At 41.4% G+C, this 22,868-nt stretch overlaps 2 protein-coding genes across 2 annotated transcripts; one reads left to right on the plus strand and one right to left on the minus strand.

The window, feature by feature from the left end:
• Window positions 1-3,268: 3,268 nt before the first annotated feature.
• On the minus strand, window positions 3,269-8,005 carry LOC123703691. The gene is made up of 7 exons (XM_045651770.1): window positions 7,754-8,005; window positions 6,204-6,399; window positions 5,935-5,997; window positions 5,499-5,620; window positions 4,199-4,321; window positions 3,598-3,677; window positions 3,269-3,509 (listed from the first exon to the last, which is right to left on the minus strand). Exons 1-7 carry the CDS (start codon window positions 7,871-7,873, stop codon window positions 3,269-3,271), a joined length of 945 nt encoding a protein of 314 aa, XP_045507726.1. The 5' UTR covers window positions 7,874-8,005.
• Window positions 8,006-8,338: 333 nt separating this feature from the next.
• On the plus strand, window positions 8,339-21,940 carry LOC123703744 (protein IWS1 homolog). Its single transcript, XM_045651856.1, has 12 exons — window positions 8,339-8,554; window positions 9,067-9,098; window positions 9,620-10,166; window positions 11,193-11,697; window positions 12,190-12,248; window positions 12,422-12,478; window positions 12,584-12,635; window positions 12,981-13,350; window positions 13,432-13,594; window positions 15,689-15,797; window positions 20,595-20,706; window positions 21,179-21,940. Exons 1-12 carry the CDS (start codon window positions 8,539-8,541, stop codon window positions 21,302-21,304), a joined length of 2,148 nt encoding a protein of 715 aa, XP_045507812.1. The 5' UTR covers window positions 8,339-8,538; the 3' UTR covers window positions 21,305-21,940.
• Window positions 21,941-22,868: the final 928 nt, after the last annotated feature.

The raw sequence follows: 22,868 nt of genomic DNA on the forward strand, positions 1-22,868 counted from the left end.
ATGCTCAAACCAGCTTGTCAAAACCAGCATTGACAAGCTTGTCAAAACCAGCATTGACAAGCACCGATAAGCGCTTATAAGTTTCAAGCTTTCTTTCTGAATACACCCATAGATTTTACCACGATTTTACAAACCAAAGACTAATGTTAAATATTGTCAAAAACTCGAATAGGTATATTAAGTGCTGATTTACACAGGGTCAGTAACTGACTACAAATTCGAGGCAAATCAGTGCTGACCCGAAAAAAAACCCTGTGTAAACAGATTTGAAGTCAGTACAGAGGCTTGAAGTCTATGTAAACAGTTAAAGCCGAAATTCGGCGCCGCGACTGACTTGTCTACTGACCCTGTGTAAATCAGCACTAATTCCTTCTTGATTTTTGGCACGCCACTCAAGTCGAAATACTTTTGTGCCACATTACGAATCTGGAATCTGTGATATGACTTGCTATAATATTAATTTTAATTATTTTATTGACTTGTAACAACATTGCACTAACACCCAAAATTCTTGCATTAAATGACGCTTTATGTACCAATCGCTATACTAATAATAGTTTCTTAATAATTTTTTTTAATAGTCAATTACTTTTTATAAAATATATCATGTTATAAACTTAATCGATAAACACAGGCAAAAAAAAAACTCATTTTTTTATTATTTTCATTTTATTTCATGGATACTTACCTATTATACAATATAGTGTTCATTTTTATTTAGCTTTGACTAGTTTATATGGTTATAACCTTAGAGTAATTATAACAAGAAATTTCTAAAGAACAAGTAAAACAAATTCGATCACGTGGCGGGATTCGAACCCGCGTCTTTCGCTTTGCCGGGGAAACGCCTGGCCTCACACTTCACAGCCACCCTGATCCCGCCAGAACAGTCGAATTTCTTCTACTCTTTCTGTTTTAACTTTTATGCATGCTATAAAGATGCTATTTGAAATAATGTTTCGTATTGGTTGAGACGGTTGTATAATCATCTCAATAGATGGTGTGGGGTGTCCCTGCCCGGTTGACATTTTATCTTAGTATTTAAGAGAGTGCTATAATTTAACTAGAAACGCAAGTGCTTTAGTGCTTTAGGACACGTGCGAGTTAACGTTTATATTTCTTCCAGTAGAGTGTCATTTCGTCGCCAGGATGAACAATCAACATCGCGAAATAAACCCCATTTTACGCATACGGCAAAATAATTAGTGTGTTAATGGAAGAAATAGAAGAAGACATTTTAATTAACTTAAATTTTATTGCATATAACATAGGTAGGTTTTTTTACCTTCGTCTACTTAATAATTCTCTCATAAGTTAAATCATTTCTAATTATAAAATAATTATACATTTTAAGTGAGTAATCTAATAATAGTGCACTCTCCTAAAGTTCTCACTAAATTTTCTGCCTACACCTAAGGTTATAGGTAACGAGGTTATTGACGAGCTGTGTCACTGGTAACGAAAATAAAATAGAAATCAATTCTATTTTAATTCTATTATAAAGTACTAAAGCGAGTAGCGTTTACACGTTTCTATTAAAGCACTCCACTAAAGCTAAACACTAAGATAATGCAAACCGGACTAAACACACATAAAACCGATTAGAAGAAATTCGATTGCTCTAGCGGGAAAACGGGCGGCAGAGAGGTTAGGCGTCTCTCCAGTATGGGGAAAGACGCGAGTTCAAGTTCCACCTCGTGATTGAATTTTTTGTATTCTTTAAAATTTCTCATTTATAAAGCATTTGAACATTATAAAACAGTATTAAGTAAATGTTTATAACAAGATCAGAAAAAATTACATGTGCACAAATGCATTATTAAGGCTGGTTGCAGAGCTTGACCGACCATCAGTGCGTACGTCAGTCGCGCTTGTCACCAAATTGAAATTCATAAAACCGTTCATAGCTAGACCGACCATACGCACGCGTATTGTCATACGTAGTGTCATAGTCATACATATTGTTGATGCGTATCGTCAGGACCGACTGATGGACTGTACGCACTGATGGTCGGTCAAGCTCTGCAACCAGCCTAACAAGGCAGGGAAGGAAATTAATTATTACATAAATTCAATATTTGTACATATTATTTTCATACATAAATAGATTATAAAAAACACAACTATGTTATATTAAATTTAAAATAAAATAGACGGTATCGTATTTATTCTACTGAGAAACTAAATTATTAAAAACCATTTCATTATATACAATGTAAAATAATAAAAAAATATTATCTTGATTAAACTTTGTTTACACATTGTGCATTATTTCTGAACGTACAAACCATCGTGTTGGCAACACTCAATACATATTAGCTTCAGCCTTTATACGTAATACATAATATTATTAGCATAAAACAGCCTATAAAAAAAACCATACACTGTCGTATGAACGCACAATTTTTTAAAGCAATCCAAGTTAATAATAAGTAATAACACTAATTCTGTATTCCACTACAATATTTTACATTATTGTTTACAATTACAATGTATGTACAAAAATTGTTTCTATACGAAAAATTTCAATAAATTTTGTTAACTATCATAATATAATGCGTTTGCGTATAATTTCCTTTTATTTTTGCTACATTGCAAATTGTTTGTCGATATCGTCACGCTTTAGCGTAATAACCAATAGTATCGCTTCAAACGTTAAACGCTCTAAACTTCGAACTAAATGAAGCGATATGATTGGTTGTTTAAGACACATTCCTCACTACATACAATGTGGATGACATTATTGGTAGAAAAGCACCCTTACGATTCCTGAGAATTTAGTAAATAGGTAAACGGCTTGTCGGTTTTTTCAATAGATGGCGCTATAACTATTTATCTCGTTTGAACACGTGGACACAGAATACGTGAATAGCGCGGCTAACGTGCGGGCGAAACCGTCCCTTAGTTTCGTATAAAGAAGGTATTCATTTGTAACGAAATGCAATGATGAATTTGTTAAATTAAATAAGAAATAGGTACAAAATGAATAGGAATTAGGAAAATAATTTATAACAGAGATTAATACAATTATAACGCTCTTTTTTTGTAATACTGTATCCAATAAAGAATTTTTCATTCATTCAATTATCATCCTGCGTGTTAGAAAGCTACTGTATTTAGCACATTTATGTAACAATGTTATCTGCCTCTCATCATCTGGTTAGCCGCCATCGTTGTCACGTTGCATTAATGACGTAGACTGTAGACTGTAGAGTGTAGACGATATCGAACCAACGCGCCATATTTACACGCAAACGCATCGCGGTCGCTAGCGGTCCTTCTTCTCGTGGGTGTCGGCGGGTGCGGGCGAGGGGGAGGGTGCGGGCGGCGGGCGCGCGGGCGGCGGGCGCGCGGCGCGGCGGCCCAGCAGCGCGGCGCCCATGTAGCCGAGCGCCGAGCCGGCCAGCGCGGCGGCGGCGCCCGCCTTGGCGCCCAGCGCCAGCCCCACGGGCCCGCCCGCCAGCGCGCCCACCGCCATGCCGCCCAGCCCCAGCGTCGCCAGCCGCAGCCTGCGCGAACGCGATCCCTTGTTACTCACGAAGCGGTATTGTAAATTAAAATATCATCGGAAGTTAAAAAGAGAAAGTTAAAACTTACTTTTCTGCACTAGCGAGATGTGACCGCGCCACTTGAACGTTATCCGCTGCCACTTCCACGTTCTGAGCCGAAGAGTTTATCTGTTGCAAACGGACGTACGGAGAGTTTAAACGATTTGAAGAAGTATCATTGAATTTTTTTAATAACGAAACAGACAAATACAGACACATTGAATCTAGGGTTATTTGTACTACTATTTTTAAAGAAGATCACCTAGTTCTGTTTTTTTTAAATGTAGTGTGTCGTTTGTTGAGATTGTGTGTGTATGTGTGTCGTTAGTGTGCGTGTGTGTGGCACCTGGTCGCGGTGCGCGAGCGCGGCGGCCTGCACGTGCTGCCAGGCGTCGTGCAGCGCGCGCACCTCGCCCTGCAGCGCGCTCCACCCCGCCAGCAGCGCCTCGCGCTCCCGCAGCGACACCTCCTGTACATGTGTGTGCGTGTGTGTGGCACCTGGTCGCGGTGCGCGAGCGCGGCGGCCTGCACGTGCTGCCAGGCGTCGTGCAGCGCGCGCACCTCGCCCTGCAGCGCGCTCCACCCCGCCAGCAGCGCCTCGCGCTCCCGCAGCGACACCTCCTGTACATGTGTGTGCGTGTGTGTGGCACCTGGTCGCGGTGCGCGAGCGCGGCGGCCTGTACGTGCTGCCAGGCGTCGTGCAGCGCGCGCACCTCGCCCTGCAGCGCGCTCCACCCCGCCAGCAGCGCCTCGCGCTCCCGCAGCGACACCTCCTATACATGCTCTCCAATTATTGTAGGCCAGACCGATATGCACAACATGGCTAATCATTATTATAATTCTATCACTTTCAAGTTGCAACCGTTGACGCCCTATCATAAACCGATAAACGACTACCTACATAGGCAAAGGCAAATGACAAGTGAGGAGCGTCGCGTACTTGTCGTAAAGATGTCGTTTACTTTAAAAATCAAAGCAGTATCATGAAAGGTTCCCTACTTAAGTGGCTGGGCAAAGTTACCCAGGTATTTTTTCTCTTTTTCATACAAATCGTCTTTCGCTGAAAGCATAGGGTTGGTACATATCAGTAAAATGAGCATGACTTTCGATTTCATTTAGGTACTGCAAAAATTTTGTAGTAGGATTATGGATTTATCACTGAACAATATTCTGTTTTGCTTTTTTATTTCTTTTTATTGACTACAGGTAAGGCAGATAAAAGAACAAAACAGAATATTGTTCAGTGACTATTTAATAAAAATAAACATATTTTTCTTTTAAGTAGTGCTTAAAATTCAGCAATTTAACTTTATTTACCATGGTTCTTACCGGGATACCAAATTAAGCTTATTTTTCCCTAATTAACCGAATAGAAGTGATATTATTAAGTATCAAATTATGTGGTAGTATGAAATGTGCCAACCCTAAGCATTTTTTGATGGTGGGCAATGTTGTCAAATATAGATCGCGATATTATTGGGTAATTTTGCCCACCATTGTAACTTTTGTTTAAAACAACCTTCAGTGGTAATAGTAGCATAAAAATACTCTTCAAACGTTATTTCATAACATATTATGAGTTAAAATAACCTGTGTTTTCGCCATCATGCACAAACTATCACTCGAATTTTCACCATTTTTTGCCCGTGAAATCACACATGATATTGAACGAGGTACAATAAGTTGCTGATTTAAGTTAGCGACACACACAATATTATTAGTTAGTATTTTTGCAATTTTAATTTTTTCTTATGAATTGATCTTCTTGCAAAGATACCCTTGTGGGCAATGTTGGCATATTTCACGGTATATGAACATCTTACTTCGTGGCATCCATGATCAAAGTACATGCTCATCAGAAGTACAGCTACATCACGATTCAATAGAACCAGCTTAAATACATAAACAATACTACATACACATAAAACATAAACATTTGCACCGACTCACGTGTTCATCCACTTGGAGTTGAATTTGCTCCGGGATGACGCCGACCGACTCTGACGACACTACGCTTCCCGAAACGTCCGCCTCGGGCATCGGTACACGGTTTATTGATAAAGGGCTAGTTTCTGTACAGAAAAGTCGGTTTTCATTTATTTATGGTATTGATATGAGAATTTAAGGGCATGCAAATCTTTCGATTGAACTAATACACAAGAAACTATATTAGAAATGTGTGACAAATTATGAAATAAATTAGTTTGATGAAAAAATAAATTTATTGAATAGTGTCCATTTCTCCTGTCCTTTGATATCATTATATGTTAAAATGATGAGTCATGTTTTTTCTTAATATGAATATTCTATGCATTAGTCAAGTGGGCTCAGCTGTTATCTATTATTAATTTATTTGCATTCTTCACAAAAGACACCCAGATCTCACCAAGAGGGCGCGCGCGCGTCTTGTGCGTGTCAATTATCGCAATGCAACTTCTTTCAATAACTCCTAGAACACGGAGTTGCCATATTTTTATGCTTGTTGTTTTTTTCCGCGGTTGAATTTGTTTAAGTATACAATCTTATAATTTTTCAAAACATGAATATCTTTGCTTTACTTCAATTCAACTTTATTTCAATTATTGACATATTTTATTTTATTCATCAAAAATCGGAAATGCTATACAAATTTATGAAAATATGAGATATTTTTACCTAGATAGTCCATGATAGCTTTCAAGGTGAGATCTCTGGAGCGCTGCGTCATCTGGTCGAACTTGGTGCAATCAGAGGTCCGCACCTGGCGGCGCAGCGCCTCCAGCTCGCCCAGCAGCGAGCGCAGCTGCGACGCCACGCGCCGCGCGTGCGCCTGCTCCGAGCGCACGCGGGCGTACTCACCCAACTCTTCATACTAGGCATTTATAAAAGATAATACTGTTTATAAATCTCAAAATACTTGTAATATATGGACAGTAAAACCATTTTAAGACAATATCTCATAAGTTCAAAATCCTTAAAACAATAAAAAAAATCCTTCAGTCCTCAAAATCATAATTTGAATGTTTATTTACGGAAATTCAATACTATTTTTCCTTCTTTAACACAAACTTTAACCATACAAACTACAGTTTTTGAAGTGAAACTTCATTGAGCGCGTTGAGAGTAAAATTTCAAGGTCACATCATGGAGTAAAGCAACGATTTTGGTATCTTTGAATCTTGCCAAAGAAGTTTTACTTCTCACACAATATGTGCTTGGCCCACACTCTCTTTTCTAATTATTCATATATAAATCCCGTTAAAGTAACTAGGTGTATGTTTATCTAGTTCTAAGTATGTCAAGGCTTCTTTTAATTTGACACAATTTGATTATCACCTCTCCTAGAGATCAATTTTCCTGGAAAAATTTCATGGATTCGAGGTAAAGACATATTGGATGTGTGTGATGTAGCTCCGTCTTGCTGCAACCATGTTCTCTGGTAGCCAGGAAAGTTTTGCAGTGCAGGCACTAAAAACTCGTCTACCATCGCTCTGAATTTACTGTAACTGCACGCCCCCTTTCGTCTTCGAAAAAGTAAGGACCAATAATTCCTCGCTAATTTCTATTCTTGATAATTTCTTGTGGGTATCTTAAATCTAAAGTGTATGCCAACAAACCAACTTCTCTAGAGCATTTAAAAGAAAATATCCGACACAAAATGGCAGCCATCACTGTGTCTACCTGCCGAGCTGTCATAAATAATTTTAGTGTTCGATTAAATGAGTGCCGTGAACGCAATGGACTGCATTTGGACGATATTATTTTTAAGAAATAAATTCCCATATTATGCACTTTAATAATAAACATTTTTTCAATACACCATGTACACCGCTTACTTTTTTTTTTATTCATCCACAAAATATAAACTTTCTTTTGAGACACCCTGTATATTGTATTTGCTACAATAAACCAAAAGGAACAGTAACTAAGTCCAATTACATTATAAAATAACATTTGTATCTGATTTTTTTAATGAATACTTGTATATAAAGACAACAGCCATTCTTTCTGTAATGAGCCAATATTTCGTAGATGACCTTCAATCTCTAAACGTTCCTAGTTTAATAATATGTACCTACTATGATATTATTAGAACTTTTGTGACGTCATGTCTTTCTATTTTACGTATAATTTTTAATAATTTTATTTTTATTTGAAAACAACATGACAGAAAAAACATTTTCTAAGAACAATCTAATAAAACGCAGTACCAAAAAACATTTTACCTTTAAAATATTCGCTTTGTGCTGGCGTAGTAAATCTAAATGGTGTGGTATTGCAACTTCGTTAAACTTTGATAACGACAGCTCTACTCGCTTCAAAGGCAACTTTCCTTCTTCCTCCATGCTTTAAGATATATGATTTAACGATAAAAAAAAATAAACTATATATTGTATTGATGTAATAACTTTAATTACATGTTTTCATAACAATACTCCAAAACATAGAACAGATGATCCGACCTGTGATCCGACAACTATTTGTTATGACAAGTGACAATTGACATCTTGAATAGCATTGACAGAGCGACTGACGTACTATGACAACGAGGATATGAAGAATTACCCTATTTAAAAAATTTAATTATACGCGCAACTTGACGCGCAACCAGCACCGTGCTTAGCACGCAACCATTTGGACATCAAAAACGAGTAGTTAAAGAGATACCTACTTAGCTTACATATAGCTGGCAGTTGTGTACAGTACTATAGGTACCTACTGTGTTAGCTCTTTCAAATCGTATATAGATTTTGTACTTCTTTAATGTTCTTTAATATCTGTGAAACTGACATATTGTAATGAAATACAACTGTCGCCTTTGTCAAAATGTCAAAATAGTCAAAAAATCGACCGATACCTATTGTAGTACCTATCGAAAACTGATTAAAAAAAGCATTATTGGTGATTTCATGATGCTTTTGAGTTTATGTCTTTATATTATCGACATTTGAGGGTGTTCTGGTAATATTTGTGAAGTTTTAGTTTTTATTAACTTTAAAATAAAGCAAATATGGACGTCGATACAGGTAAATGTAATCATATAACCTAAGAATGTTGTGCTTGTTTGGTTCTTGTTATTCAATGTTTTAGCCGATATAAACAATATTATGCTAGAAGCAATGAAAATTAAATATGATTTATTTCACGTTCATTCATCTTACTTGGACTTAAGAATGATTAAATTACAATAAATAATAAACCAAATATCTATACCGTAATTTTATAGCATTTATTTACTTCAAGTTGAAATATATTTTATGCCTACTTTGACTTTCTACATATTTTGATTTTTTAGTGTAGAGTTTTTATTTAACTTATTTAATCAACATTTAAATGATAATATTTGTATGAACAGTAATATAAATTTGTCAAGCCAGCTTTTTATAAGTGGCACTGCTGAACACCTACAAGTTGTATCTCTAAAGAAACATAATATTATTAAGAATCATGATCCATTGAATATATGTTTTGCTTATAATATGTTTCATCAAAGTTGTTTGAAGGATTTATTGTCTTTAATTTTATCACATTTCTACAGATGGGAGAAAGTCCCGTTCACGCAGCAGATCTGTAAGTATATTAATTTATACATATAAATTTATAAAGAATAGAAGAAATTTGATCACAAGTCAGGACTCGAACCCTATTTTATACTTTTTTCTTAATTTATTATATATGCTGACTTATGTTGCATTAAGTTTTTGTGGTAAGTAAACTCAAAGTGACATTTTACATAGACATAAGTTAACATAAAATGTAATCTTATAATTATTTGAACTTGAGTGAAAGCTTGAATGGAAATAAAGACTTTTCGAATCAGTGGTTATTGATATTGATGACTCAAAAGTGCTTTGAGAAAAACTTTTATTGAATAAATAAATAACTTATTTATTTAATTATTTTATTTTATTCTACCACATTTACACTGAATTAAAAGTAATGAGTTACAAAATGGTGTAAAAGGTGGTTTATTATGTGCTGTGCTCTCATCTCGGCAACCTTTACATGCTAACTTAATATGTTTTCAACTTAAATAAATTCCTCTACTTATGGCTACTATACATATACTATTTGAAAAATTATTTTAACAGGCTGAATCAGATTCCAAGATGTCACACGATGGATCAGTGAAGTCCAAATCAGGTTCTCGCTCCCGCTCGAGGTCAAAATCATCATCGAGGTCGAGGAGCGGCTCTCGCGCGTCGTCCCGCTCTCGCAGCAACACGCCCGCGTCGCGTCGCTCCAGGAGCGGCTCGGCCAAGTCAGCCAGATCGGGGAGTCCGAGAAAGTCGAGAAGCGGCTCACCGGCTTCCAGAAATGCGTCCCATTCGAGGAGTAGGTCTCCGGCTTCCAAAAAAAGCAAATCGAGAAGCGGGTCACCGAAGTCTCGAAGCGCGTCTCCCGCTAGGTCCCAATCGAACAGCCCGCGGAAATCGAAGAGCCGCAGTCACTCTAAATCGAGGAGTCCCAAGTCTCCCGCGAAGAGCCGCTCGCCCAGCGCCGACTCGAAAGCGTCGCCCATCAGAATATCTGGTGGCTCGCCCAGGAAATCCAGAAGCAAGTCTCGTGAATGCTCAAGAAGTAAATCTGTAGAAAAGATGGATGTTGATGGAGATAAAGCACCTCAGTCTCCTACAGGTAAACATTTCACTTTGTTAAATGAGTTAAGGTTCAAATTAGCTTAGCAGAGGAATATTGAAGGTAAATATATGTATTAACTTTGACTGTTTATTTCATACTCGATTTCAATAAATCATATTCATGCCACAACACAAAATACTTCCGAACATAGTTCAATATGTACTTAATTTGAACTATTTTTGCCCAATTTTAAAGTTTGTCTTTAACATTAAGCAGATGAGGGGATATTCTTTTCGACAAAGTCAAGGATAATATATGTAATAAGTTTTAAAAAGTGTGATTTTAATCATAAATGAAAAAATAATTTTACTGTTTTAAGGGCTGATTTTTAAATCTTTGGTTAAATCTTATTTGTCGAATGTATTATACAACCATTTAAAACATGTGTTGTTTGCCCGTTTTTTGGCGTTTTACAGGTGACATCAGACACATTTTTGTGTAGTACTTTATTGGACGGATAAGAATTAACCAAGGATTGAAAAAAAGGCCCTAAATATCATTCATGAGACATATTAAATTACCTTTTACTTGAATTAATTTGTTGAATACTAAAAAAATTGTCCTATGTATTGAATGAGGATTTGGACGTTCACAAACATAGTGACTGACAACTAGAGGTGCAATCACAGATCTATTTAGATCTGTGGGTGCAATTAAAATCTGTTATCTATAGTTACTAATATTATAAAGAGGAAAGGTTTGTCATGTATGGTTTTCACGAATAAACTACTGAACCGATTACAATGAAACTTAGCACACATATCGAGGGTAACTTGGATTAACACATAGGATAGGTTTTATCCCGGAAATCCCACGGAAATGTGAACTATGCGGGTTTTCCTTTGAAAACGCGGGCGAAGCCGCAGGCGTAAATCTAGTCTATCTAACTTCAGTCATTCATTTCAATGCTGGATCTCAGTTTTAATATACTACTACATTTACGCTGTTGGTACACTACCAATGAATTTAGTATTGTAAGTTTGTCATTTATATAATGTAATAATTGATTTCTGTTTATTCCAGGAAGTAAAGCGAGTCGCTCTCGCTCTCGGTCTGGTTCACGCAAGTCCAAGTCACGTTCACGTTCTGGCTCAAGAAAATCGCGATCTAAGTCTCGCTCTCGCTCCAAATCCCGTTCGCGTTCCAAGTCCCGTTCTCGTTCCAAGTCCCGTTCGCGTTCAAAGTCCCGTTCACGTTCAAAGTCCCGCTCACGTTCTAAGTCTCACTCAAGATCCAAATCACGTTCCCGTTCGAAATCAGGTTCGCGCTCTAAATCAAGGTCTCGATCCAAATCCCGTTCCCGCTCAAAATCCCGTTCCAGGTCACGTTCGAAGTCCGGCTCCCGCTCCAAGTCTAGGTCTAAATCCCGTTCGAGGTCCAGGTCCAAATCTCGTTCACGCTCCAAGTCGAAGTCCGTGTCGCGCTCACGTTCCAGATCACGCTCCAAATCGAGATCTCGATCGAGATCCAAATCCAGATCTAGATCTAAATCTAGATCTCGCTCGGGTTCAGCAAAATCTGCTTCAAGGTATGTCAAACTGCATTGTACAGCTCTATTATACTATGTATATTATTTTACAGAACAATGTTAGTTTTCTTTATTATTACAAATATAAATGATAAGAAATAAGAAACAAGCATTATTATTATTTTAAAAGTTACTACTATTGATACAAGAATCCCAATTGGTGGTTAAAATGGCCCTATACCGTACCATATCTCTGTATTGCAAATATAATATTTTTTGTGCAATATGTCTATAATAATATTATTATTTTGCAACATTAAAGAAACCGAATATGTATGAAAAGATTGATTAATATCATACATACATACCTCTAGAGTCTAGATTGAAACCCTAGTTGTGTCCTATCTTGATTTTCTCATTTCAAAAGTGTAATTAAAAAAAAAGTTTTGTTTGTTTATAAAACTTACAATCATTTATCATTTTAAAAGTTTTCTTTTTGTAATTTTCTGATAATTTAATTTTTATTTAATAAATAATATTTTATTGCTACAGATCTCGCTCACGATCTCGCTCCGGTTCGCGTTCCGGCTCTGGATCACCGGCTCGAAAAGGTTATCATAATTTCATTCATATTTTTTAATTACATACAATTTCGTCGCAATCAGTGTTCTACTTTTTAAATACTTGTATATTTTTCATTATTTTCAAAATCGTTGCCGTCACTGCTATAGTATAGTCAGTAAAGCTTGCAGGGATGTTTTATTATTTGACTATGGTCGGACAGAGGGCAAGGCGCGGCGCACCGTGCGGCTGCAGTCGGACGACGAGGACGGAGGGGAGGGCGGCGCGGGGGCGGGGGCGGGCGGGGAGGGCGGCGGGGAGGGGGAGGGGGAGGGAGACGCGGGCGCGGGGCCGGCGGGGGGCGCGGGGGCGGGGGCGGGGGGAGACGCGCCCGCGCCCGACTCGTCCGACGATGAGCTCGACCCGGACTCCAAGAGGTGCGCTGCCATCTGTTCTGTTTATAATGCTATACTTACTATGATTATTGACAACATCGGTAAAGCCGCCAACATACAGACAGACAGACAAATTAAAATTGTATAAATCTTGGTATAATGTATAAAAAAAAAAACCTCATCCTGACACAGGTTTTATATTAAACTTACTAGGAGGGCCCTACTACTCCCTATTATATGAAATTAAAAAGGGTAAATAAACTATTTTTTTTTTTTATGTATCAAAATAGCACTTTAAAATTACAAAGAAACACTCCAATTTTATATAATTGGTTTCGATAACAAATGTTACAATGTCTCGTTAACATTCGGTATGACACGGTGCAGCGCGGAGATGGCGGGCGGCATGTCGGACTTCGAGCTGATGCTGGCCCGCAAGCGCGAGGAGCGGCGCGGGCGCAGGCGCCGGCGCGACATCGACATCATCAACGACAACGACGACCTCATCGCGCAGCTGCTGCAGCAGATGCGCCAGGCCGCCGACGACGACCGCGAGCTCAACCGCCGCAACCAGCCCGCCGTGCGCAAGGTGTCCATGCTCAAGGCCGCCATGTCGCAGCTCATCAAGCGCGACCTGCAGCTGGCCTTCCTCGAGCACAACGCGCTCAACGTGCTGTGCGACTGGCTCGCGCCGCTGCCCAACCGCGCGCTGCCCTGCCTGCTCATCCGCGAGAGCATCCTCAAGCTGCTGATGGACGTGAGTGTGGCCCCGCCCCTCCCCGCCCCCCGCCCCGCACGTGTGACGTCACGCACACTCACCACCCGCCCCTGCCCGCAGTTCCCGTCCATCGACAAGTCGCTGCTGAAGCAGTCGGGCATCGGCAAGGCGGTGATGTACCTGTACAAGCACCCGAAGGAGACGAAGGCCAACAAGGAGCGCGCCGGCCGCCTCATCTCCGAGTGGGCGCGCCCCATCTTCAACCTCTCCACCGACTTCAAGGGTGAGCCCCGCCCTTTGTTCATTATACGTTTCATTTCTATGATGCCTTCGCTTAATTAGTTATTAAAAAATGTTTTTATCCCGTGTTTACATTAACTTACTATAAACCATACAATCGCCTACTAAAAAGTCCAAGCGGCGTGGCGCTTTATGGAACATTAATTTAAATTAACATTTTATTTCATAACGGTTACCTTTATATCTATTGTATTGCTTAAAAAATGGGTTTATACACGCGCAGGCGGAGTTTTGTATATACTCTGTAGTCTCTGTACTCTGTGTATATAATATGTTATTGTAAATCTACATAATATTTGTTTATAAAGTTGTCAATGTACGCTTACAATTAATTATAGATATTTTTAATAATTGTCTGTGATGCAAATATTATTATTTCAACGTAAATATAGAATTTATGTAGGTACAACAAAAATTTAATTGTACTCATAGAGATAATAATATACTATACTACGTACTAGAGAGGCCATCGCTACTACACTCTCTCCAACACGAGCTAGAGGCAAAAGTCACAAGTCTCATTAGTCTGTGCCGGACGCTTGCCCCGTCAACACGTGTTATTGCTCTGTTCAAAATGCCTTCGTGTGTGCAAAGATATTGTTTTAACAGTTCCTATAATACAAACAAAGCCCGAGGAGTGACTTTTCACCAGTAAGTTTCCTTATTATGAGTAAGTCATGCATTTTACTAATATTGTTATCATTTTGCGAAAAATCACCACGCGTTCTGCGTTTCGCGCCATTTTTCATAGACTAACAGCACAGACGTGACACTATCGATGAGTCTGTTAAAAAAATGTAACTGGATTTTTTAACTATGAATATACAATATATACTAGGAAAGATTACCGTGGTGTAGTACCTAAATATTTATACTTTTACCCGACTACACAAAGTAAAACGGTAAGTTATATTAAGTAATATTTATTTATTTACCTATTGTTATTTATTAAAAAAAGGTTCATCAACAGTTGTTCCAATAGGATTTATAAATTATTATGCACAACAATTACAAATAAACACAACATTCACAGAAACTAATACAGTAAAAGTTCCTTAATCGCGCTTCCTTTATTCGCGTTTTCACTATTCGCGGCTTAAAAAAATGCGACCCAATTTCTATGTATATTCGCGACTAATTTTTTTTTTATTTACGGATTTAATAAGTACATACATAATAATAAAATTATTCCAATAGGTATCTTACCCAATATCCTTGTCAAATGGACTAAAGCGCGTTACACACGGTGAAGATACTATAATATTTTATGTTAAGATACCTCCCCCATCCTCGAATCTCACGTGAGATTTTTCAAAATGTGAGTTTCTTATACGTAATCGCCATCAACATTGAATCATCGTATCCATTTAATTAGGGCTATTATAAACAAATACTCCAAAATTCGATTACATCATGAAGCAAAAACTGATAAAACTATTGATTACTACACAAAACGACAAAAGCTTACTAAATTGATATTATTTAAAGGAAATTAAAATACATAGTTTAATATAAAATCCTCTTTTTATTAATTCCCTAGTATCAGTACCACCAGATAGTACCGAGTAAACAGATTGCACAATGTGTCGCATCTGCGCGCATTGCTTAATCTTTGAACTTGAAGCCACGGCCCGCTCGTTCCACACGTACCCCACCACATCGGCCGCGCGCTGAATGTTTTTGTTTGGAATAGCCACTCTAGTACGTAGTACATAATATTATCTCTATGATTGTACTTAGATAAATTTTACCGTTCTATACTATCTATACAGGATAATTTGTTATAGGTGTAATAACTAACACTTTTACGAAAGTAGAGCTAATTTGCAGTAAAAAAGTGAATATTAACTAGCCGAAATTTATTAGTTTCAGAATTAGAATTATTTTGACATAATTCAACTTTTTTTGAAAATTTACCAAATTCTTAGAGAAAATGATAAAAAGTAATACAGAACACAGGTCTGTCTACGGTTCGACCTAATGATTAATTTATATTCTATTAGACATTCATATCGAATTGTCCGATACGTAAGTGGGGTGATACAATGGATAACGGTGTGGTTGTGTGGTGTTGCAGCGATGACGCGCGAGGAGCGGCAGGCGCGCGATGAGGCGATGGCCGGCGCGCGGCGCCGCGACGAGCCCGGGCCGGCTGCCAAGCGGCGCCAGCTCGACGAGCCCGACCGGTGCGCCCGCACACGGCACACACACAGCACACACCGCGCACGCACACGGCACACACACAGCACACACCCCGCACGCACACACACACACACAGCACACACCCCGCACACACACAGCACACACCCACTAACGCAGAGCCCTGTTGCAGCACGGTGCGGCCGGGCGAGCTGGGCTGGGTGGCGCGCGCGCACACAGCACACACACACACACAGCACACACCCCGCACGCACACAGCACACACCCACTAACGCAGAGCCCTGTTGCAGCACGGTGCGGCCGAGCGAGCCGGGCTGGGTGGCGCGCGCGCACACAGCACACAGCACACACACAGCACACACCCCGCACGCACACAGCACACACCCCGCACGCACACAGCACACACCCACTAACGCAGAGCCCTGTTGCAGCACGGTGCGGCCGAGCGAGCCGGGCTGGGTGGCGCGCGCGCACACAGCACACAGCACACACACAGCACACACCCCGCACGCACACAGCACACACCCACTAACGCAGAGCCCTGTTGCAGCACGGTGCGGCCGGGCGAGCCGGGCTGGGTGGCGCGCGCGCACACAGCACACAGCACACACCCCGCACACACACAGCACACACCCCGCACGCACACAGCACACACCCACTAACGCAGAGCCCTGTTGCAGCACGGTGCGGCCGGGCGAGCCGGGCTGGGTGGCGCGCGCGCACACAGCACACAGCACACACACAGCACACACCCCGCACGCACACAGCACACACCCACTAACGCAGAGCCCTGTTGCAGCACGGTGCGGCCGGGCGAGCCGGTGATGTATGGATAGAGGCTTGGAGTTCAAATGAAACAACCGTTCGGTTATAAGGTGTATTCAAGACTGACTTACAAATAGGTGCACACAATATAACATAATAAAACATTAAGCTATATATACTTCATATTATAATTCATATAGGTACTTCACCTTCGGGGGTGAAAGAAAAAAAAAAAAGAGAAAAAAAAAATGTTTTTTCTACGTAAGAACCACTTTGTTCTATCCTTAAGTACTATATTTATCTTATTCTAAGTTACATACTTTTTTGTTCTATCCTTATGTACTATATCTAATTTTCCTTTCTTCTCAATCTTAACATTTACTCCCATATCTTCTACAACTTTATAAGGTCCATCATAAACACAGTCAAGTTTACGAGAGTTTTCTTTTTTAACTAAAATTAAATCATTTTCATTATAAGATACAGGATTACATTTTAAATCATAATGATCTTTTCTTTTTTCCTTACATTCTATTAAATTCTTTCTTGCATCTCGTAATGCAATTTGCAATTTATATCTTAAATCTAAACAATAATCATCAGCATTATAAAGAGGATCTACATTTTTATCTAAATTATTTGGTAAACGACATTGTCTACCGAAAACAAGTTCAAAAGGTGTGTATTTAGTTTGCGTGTTAACACAAGTATTATAACTAAAACACCAAAATGGTAGCCAATGTGACCAAGAATAACTACTATTCGTACAATAAGTTCTTAAAAATACACCTAAATGCTTATGAGCTATTTCGAGAGAACCAATTGATTGATGGTGGTACGCTGTCGATGTCAGTTTTTCTATCTTTAATAAACTACACACCTGTCCCATAACCTGGGAAACAAATTCCGTACCCCTATCTGTAGCTATAGATTTGGGAACACCGAATCTAAGTATAAAATTACTTACTAAAGCATGAGCTACAGTCACTGCTTCTTTGTTAGGTAGAGGATATGCCTCTATATACTTGGTTAACTCACATTGGAGAGTTAAAATATAACAATTACCTAACTCATCTCTATCTAAGGGACCAACTAGGTCAAGAAAAATTTTCTCGAACGCTGTCGTTGCTGTTGTAGTAATACTTAACGGCTGTTTAGTATACTTACTTTGCTTCATTTTTTGACACATTGCGCACTTACTTACATATTTACGAATATCTAAATCAAGTCCTGGCCAGTAATATTTTCTTTTTATGTTATTTGCCATTCTAGTCATTCCAGCGTGTCCACTTGTGGGCAACAAATGATAGTCATTTAGTATGAATTGCTTTACCTTATCATCAAAAATTCTTTCAACTCCTTTTAAAATACATATACGGGGCCCGTTCCATTTTTTTAAAGATTTTATCTCACTACATATTCCTTTTATAAATTCTTCATTTTTATCATCTTTTACTATGCATAGTTCTTTTACTTTTATCCTTTCGCAAAAATCTTTAAGCTTAGTTGCAAATTCGGCTCGCGAGAATTGCAATCTAAAGCTTAAATCAACAAATAATACCATTTTATTCTCGACATACACAAAACAATCTTTCTCTTCTATCTTTATGTTTTCTTTCTTAATTTTTTTTATAATATCTCCTTCCACTAGCTTCATCTCTATAGAATCACTCGGCTGTCTTAATAATTCCACAACTCGTGGTTGATCAGGCCACGCGTCAGGGTCTTTATTAAGCGCACTTTGTTCTTTCACACTATTCTCTTCCATCCTTCTCTTTTGTGCTCTAGTTGTTACTGCTAAAACCTTTTCAGTCACACTCTTTAATTCATCTGATGTTATAACCACTCTTGACAATGCATCTGCGATAACATTGTCTTTGCCTCTTACATACACTATTTTAAAATCATATTCCTCAAGTATTAACCGATATTTAATTAGTCTACTAGATGGGTCTCTGACACCAAATAAATAAATTAATGGTTTGTGGTCTGTCATAATTGTGAATTTTCTACCAAAGAGATAGGGCCTACAAATAAAACATTAAGCTATATATACTTCATATTATAATTCATATAGGTACTTCACCGGGCTGGGTGGCGCGCGCGCACACAGCACACAGCACACACCCCGCACACACACAGCACACACCCCGCACGCACACAGCACACACCCACTAACGCAGAGCCCTGTTGCAGCACGGTGCGGCCGGGCGAGCCGGGCTGGGTGGCGCGCGCGCACACAGCTCACAGCACACACACAGCACACACCCCGCACGCACACAGCACACACCCACTAACGCAGAGCCCTGTTGCAGCACGGTGCGGCCGGGCGAGCCGGGCTGGGTGGCGCGCGCGCACACAGCACACAGCACACACACAGCACACACCCCGCACGCACACAGCACACACCCACTAACGCAGAGCCCTGTTGCAGCACGGTGCGGCCGGGCGAGCCGGGCTGGGTGGCGCGCGCGCACACAGCACACAGCACACACACAGCACACACCCCGCACGCACACAGCACACACCCACTAACGCAGAGCCCTGTTGCAGCACGGTGCGGCCGGGCGAGCCGGGCTGGGTGGCGCGCGCGCACACAGCACACAGCACACACACAGCACACACCCCGCACGCACACAGCACACACCCACTAACGCAGAGCCCTGTTGCAGCACGGTGCGGCCGGGCGAGCCGGGCTGGGTGGCGCGCGCGCACACAGCACACAGCACACACACAGCACACACCCCGCACGCACACAGCACACACCCACTAACGCAGAGCCCTGTTGCAGCACGGTGCGGCCGAGCGAGCCGGGCTGGGTGGCGCGCGCGCACACAGCACACAGCACACACACAGCACACACCCCGCACGCACACAGCACACACCCACTAACGCAGAGCCCTGTTGCAGCACGGTGCGGCCGGGCGAGCCGGGCTGGGTGGCGCGCGCGAACACAGCACACAGCACACACCCCGCACACACACAGCACACACCCCGCACGCACACAGCACACACCCACTAACGCAGAGCCCTGTTGCAGCACGGTGCGGCCGGGCGAGCCGGGCTGGGTGGCGCGCGCGCACACAGCACACAGCACACACACAGCACACACCCCGCACGCACACAGCACACACCCACTAACGCAGAGCCCTGTTGCAGCACGGTGCGGCCGGGCGAGCCGGGCTGGGTGGCGCGCGCGCACACAGCACACAGCACACACACAGCACACACCCCGCACGCACACAGCACACACCCACTAACGCAGAGCCCTGTTGCAGCACGGTGCGGCCGGGCGAGCCGGGCTGGGTGGCGCGCGCGAACACAGCACACAGCACACACCCCGCACACACACAGCACACACCCCGCACGCACACAGCACACACCCACTAACGCAGAGCCCTGTTGCAGCACGGTGCGGCCGGGCGAGCCGGGCTGGGTGGCGCGCGCGCACACAGCACACAGCACACACACAGCACACACCCCGCACGCACACAGCACACACCCACTACCGCAGAGCCCTGTTGCAGCACGGTGCGGCCGGGCGAGCCGGGCTGGGTGGCGCGCGCGCACACAGCACACAGCACACACACAGCACACACCCCGCACGCACACAGCACACACCCACTAACGCAGAGCCCTGTTGCAGCACGGTGCGGCCGAGCGAGCCGGGCTGGGTGGCGCGCGCGAACACAGCACACAGCACACACCCCGCACACACACAGCACACACCCCGCACGCACACAGCACACACCCACTAACGCAGAGCCCTGTTGCAGCACGGTGCGGCCGGGCGAGCCGGGCTGGGTGGCGCGCGCGCACACAGCACACAGCACACACACAGCACACACCCCGCACACACACAGCACACACCCCGCACGCACACAGCACACACCCACTAACGCAGAGCCCTGTTGCAGCACGGTGCGGCCGGGCGAGCCGGGCTGGGTGGCGCGCGCGCACACAGCACACAGCACACACACAGCACACACCCCGCACACACACAGCACACACCCCGCACGCACACAGCACACACCCACTAACGCAGAGCCCTGTTGCAGCACGGTGCGGCCGGGCGAGCCGGGCTGGGTGGCGCGCGCCCGCGTGCCGCTGCCCTCCAACAAGGACTACGTCGTGCGCCCCAAGTCCACCTGCGAGACCGACATGTCCAGGGTATTATACTCGTCATGCTTCTCTTCAATACTAATATATTAAAAATACTTTACTAATTACTATATAATAAAAAAATGTGTGCATGTACTAGTGTACACACGTAAGAAGTGAAACTTCTTTATGACCTTATTTTTCAAAAAATAATTTACTATATGCAACTTTACAGAAATACGTCGAATCACGCGTGGTGGGGATAAGAAAAAGATGGCGCGTAACGAAAAAATGTTACACTAAATTTTTTCAATCCCGATAAAGAAGTTTCACTTCAAAATAATAACCTTTGACCATATCATTATTTCATCGTGTATTGTTAATGTAATATTAATTGAACACGTAACGAGGACGGTATGTAAAGCGGTACTATTTCCGGGGTCGAAAACGACTGCGCTACATCTAGCGCCATCGCTTTCTCGCCCCGGAAATAATACTGCCCCCGAGCATCCCGGTGGGCTGACGCGTTCCCTTCCGGCAGGTGAGCAAGAAGAAGATGACCCGCTACGAGAAGCAGATGAAGAAGTTCATGGACCAGAAGCGGCTGCGCGGCAACTCGCGGCGCGCCGTCGAGATCTCCATCGAGGGCCGCAAGATGGCGCTGTGAGCGGCCCGCACGACCGGTGTACGAGGGAGATAGCCCTGTAGTATAATGTGAATACGATCAATTGTTCTATTGGTTAACTTTTATATTAAGTCAAAATCGTTCTCCTGTTTACGTTCCCAATGCAATAAACGTCGCTCATAAACTATCGCAATATGTTATTTAACTCCGTTAGGCCCTTTATATGAGTGTTATAGAGATAATATGACTTCTCTAGAAATAATGTTTTTTATTTTTCTAAACTGAATAATAAACAAAAAACGTCAATATTATTGTGGAATATATCGACTGGGCTTTATACGATTCCTAATCAAACATTTTATCATCAACTATAGACATAGAATCGACTATTTTCGAGACTAGACACAATATTATGACCGTATGAGAACTTGTAAGTCAGCCAATGTTGTTTGGTCACCAGTCACCATTATAGATATTGTAATAGATGTAAGATAGTCCCTTGTTCCCTAATGTTTCTTTATTTGGACGCAAGGAGGCTCCTCATCGCCGCACTGTTAGACAGAACTTATGACAAAAGGAAACATTTGGGAATTGTACCGGATGATGATTCATCATACGGCATATTATGTGATTGTAAATTATTTGATAAGGCTTAATAAATAAATGACTGAATTTTGATGTGAGTTTTTTGTTACATACCCCTATATACATATACATACTAGCTGTGCCGCGCGGTTTGTACCGCGTGGCTCCGCTCCTGTTGGTCTTAGCGTGAACTATTTAGTTAATTATTATTCATAACAAACACAGATATTAAATGAAAAGAAACGATATGTCATAGGACAAAAATATTGAGAGAAGGTAAATCTCTATTTTGGAGCTGAATATCTTACGGCATTTTAGTTTTGAATGGTTATATTGGTTAATATAGCTACCCCAAAAACCATGAAAATGACACCCGTGACGAAATGATGTCAAATTTTCGTCGGCGCCATTTTGAATTTTAGTTTTGACCTCATATTGGTTAATAGCTGCTCCAAAAACCATGAAAATGACACCCGTGACGAAAAGATCTAAAATTTTCGTCGGCGCCATCTTGGATTTTAGTTTTGACCTCATATTGGTTAATAGATACCCCAAAAACCATGAAAATGACACCCGTGACGAAATGATGTCAAATTTTCGTCGGCGCCATTTTGAATTTTAGTTTTGACCTCATATTGGTTAATAGCTGCTCCAAAAACCATGAAAATGACACCCGTGACGAAAAGATGTAAAATTTTCGTCGGCGCTATCTTGGATTTTAGTTTTGACCTCATGTTGGTTATTAGTTACCTCAATAACCATGAAAATGACACCTATGATGAAAAGATGTAAAATTTTCGTCGGCGCCATCTTGGATTTTGATTTTGACCTCTAATTAGTTTAAAGTTACCACAAAAACCATGGAAATGACACCCATGACGAAAAGATGTAAAATTTTCGTCAGCGCCATCTTTCTACTAGTTAGGATTGGTTAGTTTTCTGTAATAGGTTAGTTTAGGTTTGGTTTCTATGAAAGTTAGATTAGTTTGGGTTAGGTTGCTATGAAAGTTAGATTAGTTTG

This window comes from Colias croceus, chromosome 27 (genome assembly GCF_905220415.1).
Source record: "Colias croceus chromosome 27, ilColCroc2.1".
Classification (NCBI taxonomy): domain Eukaryota; kingdom Metazoa; phylum Arthropoda; class Insecta; order Lepidoptera; family Pieridae; genus Colias; species Colias croceus.

Excerpts from the sequence above, each read along its gene's own strand:
- LOC123703691 (XM_045651770.1), bottom strand. The coding sequence starts at position 7,873 with ATGGAGGAAGAAGGAAAGTTGCCTTTGAAGCGAGTAGAGCTGTCGTTA. Across the intron at positions 5,998-6,203 it reads AGCTATCATGGACTATCTAG|GAGTTATTGAAAGAAGTTGC; the intron begins GTAAAAATATCT and ends TCCGTGTTCTAG. Across the intron at positions 4,322-5,498 it reads AACTCCAAGTGGATGAACAC|GAGGTGTCGCTGCGGGAGCG; the intron begins GTGAGTCGGTGC and ends GAGCATGTATAG.
- LOC123703744 (XM_045651856.1), top strand. Across the intron at positions 10,167-11,192 it reads AGCACCTCAGTCTCCTACAG|GAAGTAAAGCGAGTCGCTCT; the intron begins GTAAACATTTCA and ends TGTTTATTCCAG. Across the intron at positions 15,798-20,594 it reads CAGCTCGACGAGCCCGACCG|CACGGTGCGGCCGGGCGAGC; the intron begins GTGCGCCCGCAC and ends GCCCTGTTGCAG.